At 42.8% G+C, this 21,925-nt stretch overlaps 2 protein-coding genes across 5 annotated transcripts in view; one reads left to right on the top strand and one right to left on the bottom strand.

Annotated features, from left to right (window-relative positions):
• Positions 1-8,913, top strand: part of ITGBL1 (integrin subunit beta like 1) — a 214,314-nt gene extending 205,401 nt beyond the window's left edge. Inside the window, exons 9-11 of the mRNA XM_047720336.1 lie at positions 812-958; positions 7,662-7,775; positions 8,206-8,913. Coding sequence (XP_047576292.1) covers positions 812-958; positions 7,662-7,775; positions 8,206-8,297 — 353 coding nt within the window. The 3' untranslated portion in view covers positions 8,298-8,913. The remainder of the gene's footprint in view (positions 1-811; positions 959-7,661; positions 7,776-8,205) is intronic.
• A 233-nt stretch (positions 8,914-9,146) lies between these two features.
• The window catches only part of FGF14 (fibroblast growth factor 14), a 611,293-nt gene continuing 598,514 nt past the window's right edge, over positions 9,147-21,925 (bottom strand). For 2 of the 4 annotated variants that reach the window (XM_047720339.1, XM_047720338.1), the window contains exons 4-5: positions 18,544-18,742; positions 9,147-15,583 (exon numbers count right to left, since the gene is read on the bottom strand). In XM_047720339.1, the coding sequence (XP_047576295.1) occupies positions 15,447-15,583; positions 18,544-18,742 (336 nt within the window). In that variant the 3' untranslated portion in view covers positions 9,147-15,446. The remainder of the gene's footprint in view (positions 15,584-18,543; positions 18,743-21,925) is intronic. The other 2 variants (XM_047720337.1, XM_047720341.1) reach the window with 1 other exon arrangement.

Consider the following 21,925-nt stretch of genomic DNA (forward strand, 5'->3'; position numbering starts at 1 on the left):
TCTGGTTGTAAGGTAATGTGCATACAGGTAAAAGAAGGAAGCATTTGGTTGAAAATAAGAAATTAAAGTAGAAGATGAGACAATGTAATGGGATGTTGGTGGCAAGCAATTAGATGGACTTTATGCTGGTGTGTGACTTTCTTAAATACAGTGTGATACATAGACCAAAAAACAGATATTCCCCAGGAAGAGGAAGCAATGACAAAAACAAAAGGGGGAAAATAAAGTCAAAGATATGCATCTAAGCCTTATGCTGTTGTTAACATCTGTACACCAAATTGACCTAATTACATCTGTTCTTATTAAGGGAAGGGTACACAGATAAAGTAACATAATGCCATTCCTATGGAAGTTAGCCTTTTGTTTTTTATTAGTAAACAATAGGAGGGCAATCAATGAATTCAGCAAGCCACAGGAACGTGACTAGCCTTGCAAGTTAGTCTGGATGTCACGGGTGTGCGCCACCAGGAAGCACACTAAGACTTCGTGCTGATAAAAATGCAAATGAGGAAGTGGCTTGTATTAAGGAAAGACGATACAATTCCATTTTAATTTATTTCAAGCTTCCTTTCTTTCTTAGACCATCTCCTGTGCTATGTTCAAATGTCGCAGGTTAATCTGGAACTCGATTGTGAAGTTCTCTTAAACAATCACATGTCAAATTGACTCTGTAGGAAGGAAGGCATGTTTGCTTGATAGGAAATGGGGTCTTATGGTTTAGGTATTTCTTTCTGAAGAACTGCGAGTCCGCTGGATATTTTCCCATCTCCCCTTCTCACCCCCTCCCTTACCCCCCGCGGTTGCTTCGCAGGTCACGGAACGTGCTCCTGCGGTCGCTGCGTGTGTGAGAGAGGCTGGTTCGGGACGCTCTGCCAGCACCCGCGCAAGTGCAACATGACGGAGGAGCAAAGCAAGAGCCTGTGTGAATCAGCAGATGGCATATTGTGCTCGGGGAAGGGTGAGTGTCTCTGCCGGAGCTTGGACCTGGTCCCTGTTCTGACACAGGGTTTGTGCGGCAGCGCGTCCCTTTGCAGGAATGAGAACCACGCTGCCCTCTGCTTTACCAGACTTGATTTCAAAGTTAACCAACACGAAGGGCGGGTAGGGAAGAGTCTAAGACAAGGAAATGGGTGGAAAGGACTTCCTGCGAGAAGGTCCTGAGCCATCACCGTGGCTGAGTGACGGGTAATTAATAATTGCATGAAAAAGAAAAGACAGCAAATACAATGGGCAGTGAATGAACCCCACCCCCCCCAAAAGGCAGAGGGGTAACTGTTGAATTCATCTGTGAGAACAACGCAGCCCAGAACTGCAGAAAAGTGATTGCAAGTTTCTGAACTGTCCGAATCTGGGTGATGTAGATGGGTGCGTGGGGGAGGGGAGCGGTGAAGGTGAGAGAAGGAGGTAAGGGAAACTAAAGATTTTGTTTCATAAAAAAAGGAAGAGTCTATGGGTCTAAAAGTTTTGGCATCGTCATTTTCTTTGGCCTAAAAATCACCCATTTTCCAACCAAACATGTGTAATCTAATATATAATAAAAATTAAGGCTGCAATGTTTTTATAATTCACAAGTTGATTGACTAGGAGCCACCATCCCAATCAAACATTTACTACAGAAATAAATTCTAGAAGAATAGCAATCCTGTCCAGAAAAAGCAGAACAGATTTTTCTTTTCTTTTTTTCTGAGAAAGAACACTGACAGATTAAATTTCAGGCACCTTGATGTTTATGTTTCTGTGCAAATTCTTGAGGGACTTGAAAATCCTGTCCTCATGGTGCATATGGGCTCATCTAGAAGTCTGTCACGTTCCTCCTTGCTAGTGCCTAGGAAAACACCAGGAAGGCTCTGGAAGTTCACCAGATTCTCAGTAACGTTTGGGAGCCACCCTTCATGAGACTAGATGGTACAGCATGTCCATGGTCCGTCTTCAACACAGAGGTCTCCTTGTCCAACACCGGCCCAGCTCCTTTTCAGACAAGGCACAGCTGGAGGTGAAACTGCACTGTTTGCCCCAGTGAAGCCCAGTGAATGGCTGGGGAGGGACGACGGAGGCTTCAGGGGCTGTTCCTTTACCTACCACCGAAGGCCTCCGCCCTCAGGCTCAGAGAAGCTTTTTGGCTTAACTGCGAAGATAAAATCCGGTGGAATGCTGTGACCCCGTGTGATGCCAAGAGGAAGGCAGAAAATTGAAACCTGCTCAATTTCAACAGACAACTGTGCTGGTCCTTGGTTTCCAGGAATGCTGGCTTTGAGACTCTGTGTTTCCCATGCTCTGCCCGGGGAGGCCGTAACGGTAGCCGGCAGGTGGCAATTAGCTGAGTTTCAAGCAACCACTTTGTTCCCTGCGTGTTCTCTTACTCAGTCCGTTCTCACTCCAACTCCCAGATGAATCTAGCACCAGTCTGTCCGTCAGGGGCTCTCAACGCCTGGAAACACTTGCTTTAGGATCAAGCTCTGTTGGGAGAGCCTGAAAGGGGGAAGGAATTGTGGAGGAGGAGATTAACAAAGGAAGCAGAAAAGAAGATGGGAGTGGAATTAACCCTTCCAGAGGAAGCAGATGGGGGGAAAAAAGAAACGTTATCAGATCAGAAGGCAGCGTCCTGCAAATAACCAAAGGGTGAGAATGATTAGCCTTACCTGAATTAGATTTCTTCTTTCTGAGTACAGCTCCAAAGGCAGAACCCTAAAGCTTCGATTTTTTTTTTTTTAGTTGGTTTTCCAACTTTTTTTAGTTGGTTTTCCGTAATGGCATCATTGTTGGAATAAGGATAGTAACTTTTCACAGACGCTCTACAGAAAATGAGGATTTTCTGTCACTTGAAAACATTAGTGTGCTCTTAACATTAGTTTACTTTAAAAATCAGTCACTTCGGGCGCGCACGGGCATGCGTGTGTGAATTTACATTTACAAGAAGCACTGAGGAATCCTTAACACAATCCACGAGCAGGCCGTGGCTAAGTTGGGTCCAGCTGCATTTATAGGCAGAAAGCACAAAGCCTTGCTCACCCACACAGCAAACACCGATCTGTCGTTTCCTCCACTGAATTTCATACAAAGAGGAGTTGTTTCTTTTGAAGAAATGAACGTTCTTCTTAAAGCCACGACTTCCTGAGGGGAGTCTCTATTTTTCAGCATCGTAAATGCAGAAAATGCAAAAAGAATAGGTTGACTAAATATGGACCCAGAGGCATTTCCTCAAAACAAAACAGAACAAGGAGATCTCTCTCTAGTTAATGCCTTTTCAAATTGTTTGCTTTGGGTGATGGAAATATATCCAGACATCAATGAAGGGTTGAAAGCCTGTTTGTCTAAGAGGTTTATCCTTCATTGAGTAGAGAGTTTTAGAGTCGTTAAACTCAGAAGAGAATGTGAAAGATGCCTGGAGGCTGCACTTTTTGATGCTGGTGTTGTGGTGATGACGGGCCTTCCTACTGGTGGCAGCAGCTGGCTGCGGCTTTCTCTCCTGTTCTGGAGAGCTCCATGCTGGATTATACAGGAAGAAAGGGGCTAAAACTGAGATCATGAAACTATAGGTACAGAGGAGAACGAGGGGCAGCCATTATTCCTGTCCCCATGGAAGGTGCCACTCCACCCTCACCCCAAGAACCACTGAAAAAGTAGTCCAGGAGTAGACTAATGGTCTCCTAACATGGTGGCGATGTAGAGGGGCCTTGACCAGGGCCATGTATTTCTCCATCTCATGGACTTGCCAGAATTCCATATACTCTTTGCCAGATTTACAAATGAAAACCCTTCCCCCTGATGATCACAGAGGAAGTTGGAGGCTTTCTCTTTCTCCAAACATGGGACGGGCATGAGCAGTAAGCCTGAGGTGACATGGCTGCCCGGTGACGGCCCAGACCGCCCCCTTAGCATTTCCACCATCAAGACAAGTCTGGAACATGTGCTTCCCGTGAGCTGTGAATAAAGTTGTCACCTCAGGAGACGATGAAGAAATAGCGTTTTATTTCTTTACAAATTGATAGCCAAGACAATAAATCACTCCATAGAAAAAGTTAAAACAAGATACATTGTTGTGACCTTCATAACAGATGGAGTAGTTAATACAATAATGAGACGTGCCTGCTGGGATGTCGGGTTGCAGCATTTTGTCAGGCTTGATGAAAGAAAAAGAAAGTCGAACTTTAGTAATGGGACAGCTACCGGAGGCGCCTTGCCCTCAGTCTCATGTCGTTTCTGTGAAGAGCCAGAGGGTTGAGCTTAGAGCCAGGTCTCCCCTGAGTTTAGCCACTGTTGCAGAATACGTGATATAATTCATAGGCTGTTTGTTTGGGGTTTATTTTTATGGATCCAAGAGTACCCAATGACCTTTTTCCCATCATAACTTCAACTTAGATCCAGGTCATCACCTGTAATACTCTTAAAGCTGCTGTTGTGTGACAGTGACTCTAGTTGTGTGTCATTGGTGTCTCCTTAAACTCTCCCAAGGATACTTGCGAGTTCCGTATCAGCCATGGAAGTCATGTTGCTCATGCTCACCCACCTGTCGTCCCCTCTGCTCCACCCCTGCTCGTCACCCCCAGGAAAGGGAAAGGGCACCAGCTGCACCTCAAACACCAGCTTTAGCCCAGTGTTCTAGTTGCTTCCCCCGATGTGGCTATCTCATCAGAGCTGTGAGAACACACAACTCATCTTTTGAAACTCCATGGACGTTTTTCCTATGAGGGGCATTATGGATAGGTAGGAAGATAGAAGAACAGACTGAGTCAGACTGAAATCTTGGGATAACTGTTGTTTCTGGCTCACGTGGCCCTGGGCAATTCCCTTATCCTGTCTGTGCTTCCATTTTCTCATCTTTGAAGAAGGCAGAAGAATCTCATTTCTTTCCCCTTCTTAAGTTCATTTGAAGACACATGAGAAAATGCGGCTGGTTCCCCAGGAATGGAAGCCAGTAAGAAGCACAGAAGGGAGATGGGAGCCTTCTTGGGGGCCGTGATACTGAGAAAGAAAATAAATGGGTTAGTGATGTGGGGTCCTGAGCCTACTACCTGAGAGGTCTTGCCAAAATGCTCCAGCTTCTCCCGGTGGCAGGACTGGTCTCATGGGTGTGAGTGGGTCCCAGCCAGCTGAACAAAACAGTTGGTCACTTCTTGGCAGTCATGTGGCCTGTGTGTGTCCAACAGAATCCTCTCCCTCAATTTTCCCCTTTGCAGAGACAGGCAGTCTGGCCTCTAGTTATCGATGGAAACAGCCAGAGCGCTCTATGACAAAGGCTATAAGAGGTCCTCATAACTCTCCCACTGTGTTAGTACATGCGAGGCCACTCGTTTCACAAGCCCTAGAAGAATCCCCGACCTCTGGGATACGCTGAGAATTGACAAACAGGAAAGGAGCAACACAGCTGGGAAAGATGCTGACCAAGAAAAGCTCGTTTTCACAGCGCACACAAAAATCAATCCGCATTTCTCTTTCTAAGTATTTCAGTAACTAGTAGACTCTGGGAACTGGAATGTACTTGTCAAATGGTCTATCAGTGTGCACCGTATTAACTTTAGCTGAGCTTATCAGTTTTAGGAAAATACATTGATATGGCCTGAAGCGAGCATTTCAGAAGCTAGAGCAGAGATCAGAATAGTTTCAGAGCCAGGGGATCAGTTTAATGTGAAATGTGAGAGCTTTTCGTGAATTATGACAAAATAAAAAAAGATATCCTAGGCGTGATAGACGAATATCGTGGACGCATAAAGTCATTTGCTTCTGCTGCTTTGCAGAACTAATTTTGCAATGTAAGGGAGGCACCATTTTAGAAACAACTAAAACCAGTCAAATTCTTCAAATAATTAATCTTCCTCTAGTTGTGGAGAGAAGGCCGTAGCTATGGTGCCTTTTGAGGAAATTGCCATGAAAAGTCAATAAAATGCCCCCAGGTTTTCTTTGTGGTGGATACATCGTTACCCATCTGCTAAGTGAGTCGTTGTATGTTGAACATTTCTGGGCCTAAGATAATTGAAAGAAAGTCTTTAAGAGAAATATGCTTCTGAACTAACAAAGCTCTCTACCGGGATGTGGCCAAGAAGGAGCCACCATCCCCCAGGGATGACCAGGAGGCTCGGCTCCTGGGTCCTGTGCAACCTGCCAGTCCGCGGAAGGGATAGTTTCTAGCTTGTGCTCAAGAGTGTGCAGACCATCCCAGACCCTCAGGAAAACAGCCAAGACTAAATGAAATCGTGCTGTGGTTAAGCAAGGAGTTGATCAGTGTAAACACAGTTGTCAGCCTCTCACTAATTCTGACTACTCTGTCACCGTGAGAAGTGTGGCAAGGCGTGTACCACATTTAATTTGGCCACTGGGGATTCTCGTAGCTAAATGCACATGCCAGTTTCCGTATAAAATACCAAAAATTGCCAGAGGCGTGGGGCCCATTTATATGAATCCTTTCATGATATCTGTGATAAATATCAATTCCTTTCTCCAAACACTTTTATCTCCCAGCTTGCTAACTCATTCTTCAATCACTGTGTTTCACAGAGACACAAATTAATGATCGGTCCCCGCCCCCCACCCCACTCCATTTTGAACTTAGCAAGTCTGGAATTGTGTTAAATATATCAAAATACTTTTTTCTACTTCACATTCTCTTACGGTGATTTTTGACCTGAAACATTAAGTGATAGCCCTCATTTAGTAAAAGGAAATCACATTGGGAAGGAAAAACCAAGCTGAGAACATAGGAGGAAAGGGAAGTCCTTTTTGTGTGTGTTTCTTTTTGAATTTTAAAGTTGTCTTTACTGCCTCTATAGGAGTCATTTTGCCATGGGACGGTTTTTGAGCCTATCGTGTAAGGGCGGGTAGACCAAGAGAACTTTCTTCTCTTTGTGAGACCATTTAATTCGTATGTTTTCTCTCCTTTTAAATACACCGTTCATAAAATTGTTTTTCAGGACACCAAGATATCTTAATAACAGAAGTGGAAGTTTCTTACTGGTAGGAAATAAAAAGAGGGCAAAGGGGGGAAGTAATGAAGAAGGTGGTTAGACGCAGAGCCTCCTAGAAGATCGATCAGCTTTTGAGGGGAGATTAGAGCTGTCCTTGATCATGGTAAGGGATCCCCCAAGGTGAGATCCCGTAAGTCAGACGCCCACGAGTGGTCGTGTGCGCATTTGGAGAACTTTAACGAGCCACCCAATATGCAGGTGTGTCCCTCCTTTCAGAAAATCCAAAAGTAGAAGCCCAATAATTTAATAGTAATTTTAATTATAAAATGCATCCTTATTTAATAGAACTTACCGTTCAGGTCCCTTAAAGAGCAGACACTTTTAAAACATGATTCAACTCAGGGGAAAAAAAAGAGAGAGATTGAGAGAGAGAGAACAAATCTGTTTTTGAACACTTTTTTGGAAGGCCATCTATAAGAATCAGCACATTCTGCTCTTGCTGACATTTCAGCCAGACTGGGTCATGGAACATTTGCTCAAGGCTAATTGCAACTGTCTAGATCCATAACGAAGCCTTTCCTGGTTGACCTTTATGAATTGCACTAAGTAAAGCTCCCCTCTGAGCAACAGGCTCTTCGATAAACTTGTATCTTGGGAAGATGGGTTTTGAGAAGCCTGATGTCTGTGCGTTGAGGGTGTCCTATTCTAGACAGAAGCCTTTAGTTGTGTGGTGACAGCGAGTCGTGCCCTTTGTGATTTCAGGTTCTTGCCACTGTGGAAAGTGCATTTGCTCCGCAGAAGAGTGGTACATTTCGGGAGAACTCTGTGACTGTGACGACAGGGACTGTGACAAGCACGACGGCCTCATTTGCACAGGTGCAGTATGACCCGCCGGGCTCGTTCTGCACCCCCGTTCGGGAGAAAGACAGCACCTGCCACAGGGCGCCGCCCCGGGCCGCGTGGTCGCTGCTGCTCTCCTGATGATCCAGTCCCGAGAACGGCTTATAAAATGCATGCACTTAAACAAGGTCCGGGGGAGATAGAGATGGAGATGAGGCTGAGCTGGAATGGAACAGGGTGGTCACTACTGGCGGACACTACCCAGCTGGTGGCACTAAGTGGAGGCCAGCAGTCGTTTGAAAGATCAGATTCCCCGTAGCTGTTTAAGAAGCTACAAGTAAGGCAGCTGCAGAGGATGAGTGGAATGGCTTTGATTCTGAGCGGCTGGGGGAGATAAGAACGTATTTTCACCTGGTGCATTTCGGTCATGATGATGACACCTCCCCCCTCGTGTATTTTCTTGCAGGGAATGGAATCTGTAACTGCGGGAACTGTGAGTGCTGGGATGGGTGGAACGGAAATGCATGCGAAATATGGCTTGGCACGGAGTATCCTTAACAACTACACGGGAGACGACTGGAGTCTTACTTTTCTAGGCCATTAGAACAATGTAAATGCGAAGGAAACCATGTATAATCACCACTAGGACAGGTCAAACAGACGATTGTTATGTTTTTCTATTTCTGAATGCCTGCATGACGTCTGGGTACCTATTAAAAAATGAGTTAAGCAAAGTCTGATGTAAATAATGCCAGAAAGAAATTCTCTTCCAGAATTTACATCAGTGGTTCTCAACAAGGGTGACGGTGCCACCTGGAAAACAGTTGGCAACATCTACAGACAATTTCAGTTGTCACACTGGGTGGGGTGGGAGGCCGTGGAACAGGCCTTGAGTGGGTAGAGGCCAGAGAGGCTGCTAACCCTCCTCGGGGGTACAGGACGGCCCCCGCAACAAGAAGTTAGCAGACTCCAAGCATCCATAGTGCTGGAGCTGAGAAACGTTGAGTTCCATGGCCGGTAGACATGCATATCCCTCACAAAAAGACCACATGAGAATCTCAGGAAATACCCTCACATAAATCCATCAGTCATATTTTTTTCAGGATTCCCTGTCACTCAGCATTTCCGTGGGGGGGACAATAAAGACAAACAAACATAAGGGACAATGACTGGGGTTGGGGGGTGTTGGGGGTGGGGTAGGGGGGAGGCAAGGGGAGGCGGGGCGGGGGGGCGGGCAGATGGCCGATCATTAGTGCTTTTCAAAGAAAAAGACTGGTCAGTTTTAGCCAGTAAGTCATTCATCTGGTCTCACTTTAAACTCACAAAAGAAGATTCTCTTAGGAAGGAGGTATGAAAAGTATAGAATTTGACATTTTTAATAGCTAACGATGTAAGTTGCTTACAATCTGTGTCGATATATATTTGCCTACTGCTGATAAACAACAACACAGAACGAATGGGTATTCAGGGCATCTTCTGTTCCTAGATCCCTTTTTAAACTGGGCAGGGGTAGGTGTACAAGGACTCTGATTTTTCACTATTTAAATTATTCCGTGGTAACTTGCCTTTTAAAAAGATAATATCTAATTGGGCCTAGGATAGGCTTAGAATATGCATTTGTTTCCCTTAAAAAACTCTTATATCTAAGGACACATTATTTACTGCAATAGTAGGGTCATGCAGAGAAGTCAGGAAGAGATACTGTGATCAAATGATACCAGTCTCAAAGCTCAAAGGATAAAAAAAAAATCTAGAAATGTCTTAAGTAGAAATTACAAATATTCACTCAGCAATAGGAACAAAATGTTTATTTTCTTAATGGTGAAATTTTGCTCTGTATGAAATTCACATTGAATTATGAAAATGTACAATAATTAGGACTTCCCTTACATATTTACAGTTAAATCTACTTACACACATTAGTTTAGGCAACCTTTAATTATTTGGAGCTAAAAAAAACCCACTTTTTTTTCTAAATGTGAATTATATTTTGTAAAATCCTAGAATAATGTAACAAAACCATTTTTCCGCATTAAGATGAAAATTTTTACTTGGAAATTTTACTTAATGATGTAAATATTCTAGAGTCATGGCTTGGACTTTGTAAGTCAAGTCACCAAAAATAAGGAAAATGTGCATTTGCCAAGTTACTTAAAAATTTAATATTGAAAATTATTTAAGAGAAAGTTTATCTGATGCTGACTTTTATAGTACTGATAGTGTTCTCATATTTTAATAGAGTTATAAAATTGTTATCTCTATCCTGAGATTATGGAGTGCAGCCATATTAGTTGTATCTCTATTGTTGAGTATGTCCGTTGATATATCGGTTTTGTAAAATGAGGGAAATAGAAGCAGTTGAGAAATAATATAGAATATATTCTTTCCTCTTCTCTATTTAATCATTTTAAGCCTCAAACAAACCTGTTGTAATTGTTCAGTCACATTTTTGATGACTTGATGATGTACTATCATCCAAATTCCCTTCATTATCTCGCCATCATAACACAAACCACCTTTGACTTCCCCTCCTGCAGAACTATAAAGGACCAGAGTAAATATTTTAGACCTTGTGGGCCACACAGTCTAAGAAGAAGTTGGATTTCTTCTCTGTTTGTTTGTTTTTAATATTTTAAAACTATAAAAGGGAAAACAGAAAGCAAACTCATTTGGCGCTCATGGGCATTTTTACAAAAACAGACTGTGCTCAATTTGGCTCCCAGCCAAGCAGCATTTTGCCAACCTGAGCTCCCCTGAAGCCGCCCTTAATTTCCTTTGTCTTATCCTGCAATCCCAAGTGCGCCTTATTTTTCTTGAGGTTCTCTACGTTTTTTTATCCCTTTTGTTAACAACGACAACGAAAGGGCTTCTCTTTTTATGTTTTCATAGAAGAAAGGTGTCCTCAGCATTTAGGTATTTTACAAAAGAAGTTTTGAGTTGGAGAAATTATTATACTAGGAAGTTCGAAATGTGATTTGTTCAAGTTTTTTGACAGGGCTGAAAATGTATGACAGCTGTCTTCTGGGTTCATTTAGCTACAAATTATTGAACGGAAACTGAGTTACAGCGTAAGTCACTTGGTACCTAATCACTAATGAATATTTTTCTTTTAAAACAGAAATAGTTTCTTTTTACTTCTTTCTGTCTGCTATAATATTTCATATGCATGTATATGATTTTGACTCTAGCAATGCAATCATCAATAGACCTATTAAGAAGTTATTTAATTTACATGTTTAAGCTGGAAAAAAATAAAATATAGTTACACGTAAAGACGTAAATCTTACCCTTCTTTGATGTGATTTTGTATTTTGACTTTTAATTCCATTACTAAGTTAAAAAAAAAAAAACTCCCTCCTTCAAAAAAAGGCAGGGCAGGAAGAAACTTGTAATAGGAGAAGGGTGAACGTGCGAAGCTTGTTGGCTTGTTCGAGTTCATGTGAAGATTAAAGTGAGTTGGGAAGGAGGAGACACATTTGCAGCTGGTGTTGGCACTCACCCTGCTTGTTGGCAAACCATTACTGAGGAATTCTTCCGCAAGGACTTTTCAATAAAATTCAACTAACGTCCTAAGACCCAAGAGGATAAGAATTATACCCCATTTTCTCCCTGGACCCCTTGAGCTAACCTAGATTCCTGCAGCACCTTGAAAGGAATGGCCTCCGCCACTTCAAAAGCAAACACAGTCTCTGCCAGCATACATCAAGATCAGACCAAATGAGAGAAAACCGAGAAAAAAATTAAAAACAAATCGCAACTCAGCCTTTGTTTACAAGACTCACTACCAAAACTCGGAAGCCCTACTCGGTATCCAAGAGTCAACAGGCCTTGTGTGCCCCCTCGTAATCTAAGAAACTCCAGCTAGGAAATGTGTTTTACTCCAAAGTAACACAGTTTGTGTCTGGATGTTGACATGTCTGCATTTAGCCAATTGCTTTCCCTGGAAATAGTCTTCTTCTGAAACACAATTGAAAATAGGTTTTGGTTATTTTATTTCCTTCTAAAACGGATTTCTTAGTCAATCTGATCTCTCCTTCAAACATTCATTTTCCCTGTAACGTTAGAAATAAGACCTTAAATGAAGTGCTACGTGTCTAACTTCAGCAACAAGAAGTTTTGTTGTTCTGTTTTCTGAAAGAAAACCAAATCTAACATTGTTCATCTTGAAAACCTCTGTTTTAGTGGCTTAGGCCTTAATTGAGCAACTGGTCAGGTGTGTTAAAAATACTCACTCTGCTTACCCTCCAAGAGGTAAACAATCAGGTCTGCAGCAAGAGTGTCGTCGGCCCACTGTGGAGCTCCTAAAACCTCCTCCTATCCCCAAACACTCAGGGCAGGCAAACGTTTAGGGCAAAAATTTCTAAATTCTGCAGGATTTGCAATGAAATGTTGCTCAGTACCATTTTACTCTTTACATAGGATGCACCATCTGCTTCTCTTCTATAATTTTTTCCAAGTAAAGTGGGAGCCGAACATTTTAGAAAGCAAACTCAAAAGAAAATAAAAGTGGTGTCCCCTGGAAAATCAAAACAACGAACATTCCCGAGCATTGCGGAGGGATGGGTGAAGCAATCAGCTACCGCAACAGATCAGTAGAAATAATCCTCCCCTACCAGATATGCATGCAAAAGGAATGTGACATTAGAGAGACTCGATGCAATTGACATATGTACATGGAGGTACAAAACACACGGTCTGTGATACAAATGAATTCCATCAGATTTACTATACAGAACATCAATGATGACAGATTGCACTTGCTTAATAACAGCAAACTTAATTTTTGAGGGGAAAAATGGTGGCGTCTTATCCCAGAAAAATAGCAAGAGAGGTATCATCAAAGAGCTAAAATTTTCTTTGGCATGGTAAAGGGGGACATTGAGTGTACCAACTTATTTACATGACATTTCTCTATATTTGTGGGTGAAGCAATGCCATTTTGTTACATAAAGTTGTTTGATGTTTTGTAATATGCCTTCATATCAATATTTTATTCAGTATGTTGTATTTGTGAATACAACAAATGGTATTAAACACAGAAACTATACAATGCAGACAGACTCTTTGCATGTAAATTGAATAGTACATACCAACAGTTCTTGATACACAGGTCCTACTACATGCATTTCATCGGTGCTGTCCTCGTCCCATGCAACAGGTGAGACCAGACACAAAGGAAACCATCTAATTTACAAATAACAAGGACCCGTCAGCAATATGTCTAAACATGTATTAGAAGAAAGTATTTGACATCCATTCATAGGGATAAATGCCCTTGGAGACAACTCATATAAAAAACAAAACAGAGGTGCACATTGACATAAATCTCAGTCATTTACAAAAATAAATCTTGTCTTAATTTTAACCAATAAACAGGCTTGCGGGGTGGGGGGAGTTGGGGGGAATAGCATATAGGGCTGATTACCAGAAAAAAATAGGTGGGGTTGTTTGGTGTGTGTGCGTGTGTGTGCGCGCGTGCACGCGCATTGGGGCAAGCAGTGTCATGAAGCCCATCTAATTGGAATGTCAAATTAAATAATTCGGTTTGCCACAGATTATAGAATACATGTCTTCTCTAATAACTGGCTTGTGAAATTCATCTAATGGATTTTAACTCATCCTGTTGAAAATGATAAGCTTTAAAATGGTGTCACAAGAAATCAAAAATGGTTGAAGGAATCATTTTGTTGTATTCGTACTTTAGCATTATTGACAATGAATCTACTCAAACGTATGCTAACTTTTTATTTATTAAAATGAAATCCAATATGAAAATGAAGTAAGCATAAACAGTTAAATTTATACTAAATCTTTAATCAGCTAAGCAGGCCAAAATTTTTAAATGCCGGGTAAGGGCTGTCATGGAGACTTAGGAACGCAGTGGCAAAATAATTTCCCAGGAAATACAGTGCAGAGGAGGGAAGGAGAAGGGGCAGGGGGGCATGGCGACTGGGTCAGCCTTCCACGGGGAAATAATCATAAGAGGCCAATACATGATCCCACGTATAGTTTTCTATAAATGAGGTTCATTCTGATCTCAGTTAACTCTTCTGAGTAGGAAACACTGAATTTTATTAAGTATACACAGAGTTAACAAATATATTTCCAAACAGTTTCGTATTCCACATTTCGAAACGCTTTACATCCCATAGCGGACGTTTTGCATGGTTTCTTCCCTGTGCCCTCAACGACTCGTGGTCTTTCTTAGCAGTTGTCTTCCCTAAGCTCGGACTTAGGCATAAGGAAATTAAGAAAGCAAAAGAAAACAAAAGAAAATCAGTGGAGTGGACCCAAAATCTGATGTTTGAACGTGTTGGTCTGCCTTGAATTTAATCCAGAAGAATTCAACAGACTGCATTCTGAGCTCATGGCAAGGCACCTCACCCCAGCCACTGGGCAACCGGGGCCCCGAGAAGCTGAGTGACAGGAATGGAGTGGTGAGATACACAGTACCGGGACTCAGCATGCTGAGCTAAAAAAAATAGTTTTTCCTAATATGTCCAGTTTAAAAACTTGTCATTAAACACCAAAAATATTAAAGTCTAATTTATAACTAACGTTTGCATTGCTGCTGCAGAAAAGAACACAACAGCCGTCTTGCCCATGCTCTGCTGAGTGTGAGTGGGACGCAGCCAAAACCGGGGAGGGCATTCAGTTCGGTTCATTAAAAACAGGTAGGATTATACGGGAAATGGATTTAGGTAGCGCAATTCTTGTAGGTTGTAATTATTGAATTTTTTTTTCCTTTTTTCCCAAATAATGAGGATCAGTAGATGAAAAATGAACCTTAATCAGGCCTACAAGGCCTACAGAGTTCTTTGGACCCACTTTCTCAAAAACCAGTGGGTCTTGCTCGCTGGGCAAGGCAAATGTTACCATTACCAGTAAGCTTGTGATATGTATAAAACACACACACACACAAAGAAACTATGGGGGGATGTCAAACACGTATCGTAGAGAGCTTCCCCCCGGACTGTGTTTGACCCATTTCTCACCCCGGTAGCGCCGACCTCAGGAGCCCAGTCTCCGCTACTGGATAGAGCATCTAAGTGTGTTTAATCGATAGTGGGAGCCGGAGACAACACTCTTAATCTTTATAGGTGCAATTTGTAATGACAGGTTTAGGAGGCTTCCCGATTCCCTGATCGCTCTCCAAACTAGGCCAAGTGCCACACTGAAGGTTTAGAGGAATACAGTCCCTGCGAAAGGTCACGGACAGTAGAGCGAGCAGCCCTAGAAAAACGGGGAGAAGAGAAATCCATAATAGCACGGGTTTACAGCGTCTAACTAGAAATTACTCAGTAGTATTCGTGTGCTACAAAATCGAACTTAAACACATGGATGTCGCTGAAACAGGACTCAAAAAGGATTATGGGTAGCTGTCAGCAGGCAAGGTGTCGAGTGTACTTGTGAAGTATGTCATTCTCATGAACCGTCACAGTCACAGAAAAGAGATTAAAAAGGCATTCCATATCTGGTAGGGCATTCCATGGTCTGAGTTTAGCTGGTTATCCAGGTGTCTTCTTGTTCTGGGGGCGCCGCAGGTGGAGGTTTATCCGCTTGCAACCAAGAAGTTCGGGACGGCCGAGAGCGGGCCTCGGCTTCCTTGCGGCCGCTGCCCGGCCACGGGCGCAGGAATGTCTGGCAAAGGATAAACCGCTCCACCGCGCTCAGGGCGGGTCAGTCACAACACCTGTGAGGATCTGGCTATGTCGTCTTACTTTTGTTGACTGGTTTGCCGCCATTCATTATTGCCGACGCGCTTGTGCTTTTACTGGGCGTCACCCCGGCCTTCGGGACCGTTTCGCCGACGTCATGCAAAGACGGTTCTCGGTACATGGCCACTGGGGGCGGGCGGGAAGGAGACAGGACCTGGTTAGGTTCAAGCATGGCCAGTCCCTTCGCGCCTGGAGTCACGCCACCCCGCACGGCAGAGGGAGTTGCTGTGTTGGAGCCGCCACTTCCCGCCCCCCACTGCGACAGAGCTGAGATGCGGACATGGGTGCCTGTGGGGTGTTGTCTAGGGCAGGACGTGCAAATAGGAGCTATGGCCTTTCTGTGGGCCTCAGCTATAAAGTGCACACAGGCATACACACACACACACACACACACACACACACAATTCGGGGGGGGGGGGGCGGCAGGCGAGCACTTAACCTAGTTCTCTTTGCACAGCCAGGAAAACTCAGACTTCCCTTCCAGGGCACACCGATGTCAACCCCTGAACCCCTCGTTCCCATGCATGTTTTCGAGGCCAGGTAGGCACCCCCTACATCATGACAGTATTTTTCTCTCAAAAGCAACACAGTCACACTAGTGTCAACTTCAAAGCTACCCCAGGCAACGACCAGGAGCTCACTTCCCTGAAGCCAGGGCCTTCTGGGGATCAGTCTTGAGATCTCCTCTCCCTCCGTCAGGGAAACTGAAGGCACGGGCGGGGCATTTTGTGTTTTTATGCCTCGTTTCCTGATAGCTTGTTAAAAATAAGGCTGGAGCCGAGAATGGCAAGACGGCAGGTGGGAGCGAGGCGCGAGTGAGCCCCGAGGAGCTGGGGGCATCCGGTGGCGCAGCTAATCACCGCCGCGGAGCCGGCTGTTCGGAAACTGACTCTAGGGGATCCTGTGCAAGGACGCGTAAGGCTGACTTGGGGGAAATCAGCAGAGTTAGAATCGTCTGCCGTCATAAACACTAGTGAGTTAGAGCCGTCTAGCCCACTTTTTAGGCTTTGCAGAGTGTTTTGTTTATAGGCTATGTTATGAAGAGACTCTCCGTCTCTTCACAGTCAGGTGGGTGGACTGTCAGGCACGCTCAGTGTGGACTGTCAGGAACACGGAGCTCACGTCCACACCCCATGTGGATTCTCACACGGCTTTGAAAGCTCAGGTGTCCACCAGACCTGTGTGAGAGGGGTCAGCAAGGTACCAGAAGGGATTACTCTTGGTCTTTGAAGCGCTTCCCAATCTCTCACTCCCACTCCTGATTCCATTAGGAGACAATAGCGTCAGAGCATTAACCTTGACTGTCCACATGGTGAAGCCGTGTGATGAATGCCCCAGAGCATCAATAATTACTCAAGTACCTAATTTGCCCTAATGTTTCCAATCATATAATCTACATCCTGTAGGGGTTTTGAAGGTTTGAAATTAATCTTCCTCTATAAATTACACTATGTGATAAACTCCATCATGATAATACCCTCTTAGTTGTTTTTAGGGGACTTCTGTCTGCTAATTATTTGAAAATACTGTTTCTCTCTGCCTCAGAAATCCACAAATGCACAACGCACACATACACACAACTCTTCAGTGTGTGATTCAAATGCCAAGTGATACTATTACACCACATCTCAGTTTTAGATATTTCCTCCTAGGCAGACAAAAACAGCTGGTCTCCAGCTTTGGCCTCAGTTAGGGGACATCAAGCCTCTTTTGGTTTTCATTACGTTTATGCAGCTAGATGATAAGGTTTTAGAATTGAGTTATTCATATCTGTTCATATTCAAAACAAAGGTTAACATAAAGAGACAAAGCAATGTGGCAAATAAACAAGATTTATGGACATAGTTTTCAAATGTTTCACTTGCATTTGAATATTGGTGAGTCTGATGGTCTCAGTTCATTTAAAACAGGAAGGCCAAATCACAGAGGTGTTACTTTGGAAGGACAGCAAAACCCTCTCATTTCTTATTTCTACTCTGTCTGGTGATCTATCATATGATGAGAATAATTCACTCATATTTCAGACTCTGGCATGATTTTTCTTATCCAGGATAGGCCCCTATGGCTTACTGTCTAGGCTTCAATGGCTTGTTCTGTAGGCAAATCTAGTTAAGGGGATAGTAAGTCATCATTGTTGAAATTATAAAGATGGTTTAACCAACAACAATGGTTTTCCAAACATAGGCAAACTGAAAGCTGAATTATACATCCACAAATAATTAATAATGAATCTTTAATATTTGGAATTCTCTTATTCCTATCTAGAGAAGATGGATTCCTATATAGAGAAAATCAATACACATTTTCTCTTGATGGCTAAACCTTTCTTCTAGGAACAAAAAAACAAAAAGAAAATCAAACTAAGTTAGATGAAAGTGTTTAAATAGTTTTCGTAGATCTGCTTTTCTGCTAAAGGTAAACAAAAGTATTTGACTAGACAACATTTTTGAAATGTCTCATGTCTAATTTTTTTTTTTCTAGTTCTCAAATATTAAGGACAAGGTAAATGGCACTCCTGGCAGAATCCTTAATGAGAAAGGTGCAGAGGCTTCTGATTAATTAGCAACGCTTTATAGCCTCTCTCTGAAAGTCTGATAAAAGTGAATGCGAAGGCATCATTGTTTACGAGTGACTATAAAAGAAGGAGTTTACTCTGAAAGGGACAGGTGACACCAGCAAGCTCTTTAAAGGCCAGGAGATTAGCTCATTTTTTGTAATTACAGTAATTCACAAGGATGTGATGACTTTCAGCTGGATACCATCAAAATGGGCAAATACTTGCGTTCCATAATTTTCGAAACTTAGCTATATATGGATATATGTGATATATTTTTATATATTTGTCAATCTGTGTATATATGTATGTATAATATGTCTATAAAATATATAAACACACACATATGCACAGTAAAGTGTACAAATCTTAAATTCATCCCTTAAGTAGACATCTGTGTGGCCACCACTCAGATCAAGGTATGGAAAATTTCCAGCATTCCATGAGGGTTCCTTGTAGCCAGTGTAGAGTTAGCAATGGGAAAAATAAATGTGTCACAGACTGAGAGGGATAATGTTCACATAACACTCACCTTCCAATGGCTTGGGTAGAAAATGAGCTGCTGGTTTGGTTTTCTTTACTCTGTTTCCTTTCATGACTTGCCCTTCTTTATTCAATCCCAAAAACCAGGCTCTACCAGATTCCTGTTGTCTGTACAGCATAGATGAGTAAATTACGTAATAGTTTTCAAAAACAGATTCTTTAAACTTGCATTCAGGCGTAAAAAGTTCCTGTCGAGAGAAGAGGAAGAAATGACAGTTAGAGAAAACAGTAGGAGTTTCTCCGAACTTTTTCTTCTTCCCTCCAGAAACCTGTCCACCAGGCTGAAGGAGTCAGTCCTGGGGCAGGGATGACTGGCCGCACCTGGTCCTGCATGGTTGTTTGTCCGTGTACTTTTTTCAATATACAATGAGCAGAGAAGGATCTGCTGCTCCTGGGGGAACATGCATTGGCGAGAGTACGCGTGTCCTTTCGTAGGAAACTAGGAGACGTGCGCAAAAAGAACCGTCTGGTTGAGACAATACTGTTCAACCAGAGTATAACCAGAAAAAGCACATTAAAGTAGCATCATATATTCACCATAGGCTAAACAAAAATAATTTATGATATTTGATCACCTATTTGCGCTATTTCCAAAGGAATATGTTCACCTGATAGTCGCTAGCCGTGCCCTGGATCACTGATATGACAGGGGGAGAGGTTTTACCTACAAAGACACAATCTGAAACTTCACACTAAAACCGGGAGGGTCGGCTGGCTCGCTAACCAGCCACCAGAGCAGAGGCTGGATGTCGCGTCGGTCGGCCGGCCGCAGGGACAGGAGCTGGAAATAATGACCTCATTCCATGCTCCGGAGCCCCACTGGGATTCTTGCAGGGCAACGTCAGCAGCTGCCCTCACCGCCGTCCCCCGGCGTTTCGGGAAAGGGTAACATGAATTAAGTGCCGTGACTCTCAGTGCTACAGTCCCCACTGGTGGACAGCACAAAGCTTACTACACCTTATGAGTATCATTAATGACATAAATATTCAAGAGCTACTTCACACACTTCTAAACCTTAGCTGACAATTTAAGGGGCGCCTGGGTGGCTCAGTTGGCTAAGCCTCCCCCTTTGGCTCAGGTCAAGATCCCCGGGTCCTGCGACCCAGTCCTGCATCAGAGTCCTTGCTCAGCGGGGAGCCTGCTTCTCCCTCTGCCTGCTCTGCCTGCAGTTCCCTTTGCTTGTGCTTTCTCTCTCTCTCTGATAAATAGTCTTTTAAAAAATAATAATAATTTAAAATTTCAATCTTCCTAGTTATAGACACAGAAGCCACTTAAATTGTTTTTGTGGTCATTCTATTTATTTATTTATTTTTTAAAAGATTTTATTTATTTATTTGACAGCCAGAGATCACAAGTAGGCAGAAAGGCAGGCAGAGAAAGAGGAGGAAGCAGGGTCCCTGCTGAGCAGAGAGCCTGATGCGGGGCTTGATCCCAGGACCCTGAGATCATGACCTGAGCCGAAGGCAGAGGCTTTAACCCACTGAGCCACCCAGGCGCCCCATGTGGTCATTTTCAATAGTTCAACACTGTGCTATTTTATATATATGAAATACAAATGCAAAAACAGAGCTTTCTTGTCACTGATCTTTTAAAAAATATCACTGTACTTGAAAAAAAAATTCACCTTAATAGAGTTTTATGACTACAGAAAATAACTTGCTTTTCTTTTCTTTTTTTTCAAACATTATTTTCTGTACACACTCTGAAAAACACATCCTTTAGGGACTAAAAATAAAACTTGTCAGAGTTAAAAGTTATGCTAACCATAATAAGGAATGTGACATTATTGCGTGTAGAAAGGTTCTTTCAATATTTCCCATGAGGGTGTGAATTATCAAATGGTGTCTCTTGCAGGATACAATTTATTCAGAGTGCCCTATTACTTTAATTCACTGAAAGCTAATAGTTTTCCAAGAGGAACAGGTTTTGTTAATGGCAAACTCTTTTCATGACGAAGATAACAGATCCAGTGATTAATTCAATGAGATTAAAAGTAGCCAAAAGATGGGCTTAGACTCTCCCAAAGGAATTTATGTAGGCCTTCATTTCTTCTAGATGATGCTAGCTCAGGTTTGAATGAGATCCCATCTAAATAAATGTTCTGGCTTTCCACTAAATCCTATTTTTCCAAATATCACCCCATTACTTCTCCTGCTAATAAACAACAGTCTCGGGGAGTTAATCAGGCCAGGCTGCAGAAGGAAGACTGACAAAGGGGTGTGTGTTCACACGTCGTGATGAGGGAAATAAAGCGGAATGCTGTAAAGCTAGCTGGCTTGTTCTCAAAAGACTAATAAATACAACATATTGTTTCAATGTGCACCTTCCATGACAAATTAGACTTCCTTGTGTCACTTGTCTTTTATCAATGGCAGGCCAAGGCATCCAAGTAAATTTCTTGAGACCAGTTAAAGCTCATCTCAAAACCAGTTGGGAGTGGAGTGGAGAAAAACTGACCCGTTGAGCCACACCATTGACTGACTTTTACCTGGAGACACCAGGCCTCCAGCTAGAAAAGCAGTTCCACAGAGAAGTCAAACCTTACTCCCATCTGGTCCCCACTGCCTTGATGCAGGATGATGGCACTACCATCGGCAAATGAGATATGCACAGTCTTTTTCTCCAAGGTGCACATGAAAGAAAATGAAGATCCTTGATGGGGAAAAAGTCCTTTGTACTCAGAGTTTACCTTAAGGACATCTGACATTAAGTCTTTTTGGATGAAATGCTTGTCTCTGGGGTTTCTGAGGAAGTCATCCCACATTCTCCTTCTGGGAGCTGGGCCAGCGACTTCACAGATATATGGACAGGAAGGCAGATTAGAGAAATGTGATAGGGTCTTGGGCACCCCGATAATTACATAGACTTCTTATGAGCAAGAGGAAGATATGCAGACATCACTTCTTGAGTAAGCAAGGGAATAATGACACAGCCCGGTTAGTATTTTATGGATACACATCTATTGTCACCGCAGAGAATGTTTCTGAGACAATAGTAACACTTATACACTGACATGTTGAAGCCCAGTCTCTTGCAAAATAAATTGTGCAACATGTGTATATTTGTGTTCACTTTCATAACTACTATTAATATAATTATCAAATAAGGAGAGAAATATTTCCAGAATGACGATGCGTTGTTAAACTGAGTTATGAACCTTCTGGTATCCCAGATGGAAACAGAAAGTCTATATGTTCTAAAAATTCGGAAGAGAGAAAATCTTTTCTTTTTCTTGGGACTGACTTCTAAAAGGTATTTCCTTGCGGGGAAAATGTGGCATTGAGCAAATGAACAAAATATAACACATAAACATACCTACTCTTGGTAATAACCATACAGTCAACCCAGTCACAGTTTCGTGTCCGAGTCCC

Source organism: Lutra lutra, chromosome 3 (assembly GCF_902655055.1).
Source record: "Lutra lutra chromosome 3, mLutLut1.2, whole genome shotgun sequence".
NCBI lineage: Eukaryota > Metazoa > Chordata > Mammalia > Carnivora > Mustelidae > Lutra > Lutra lutra.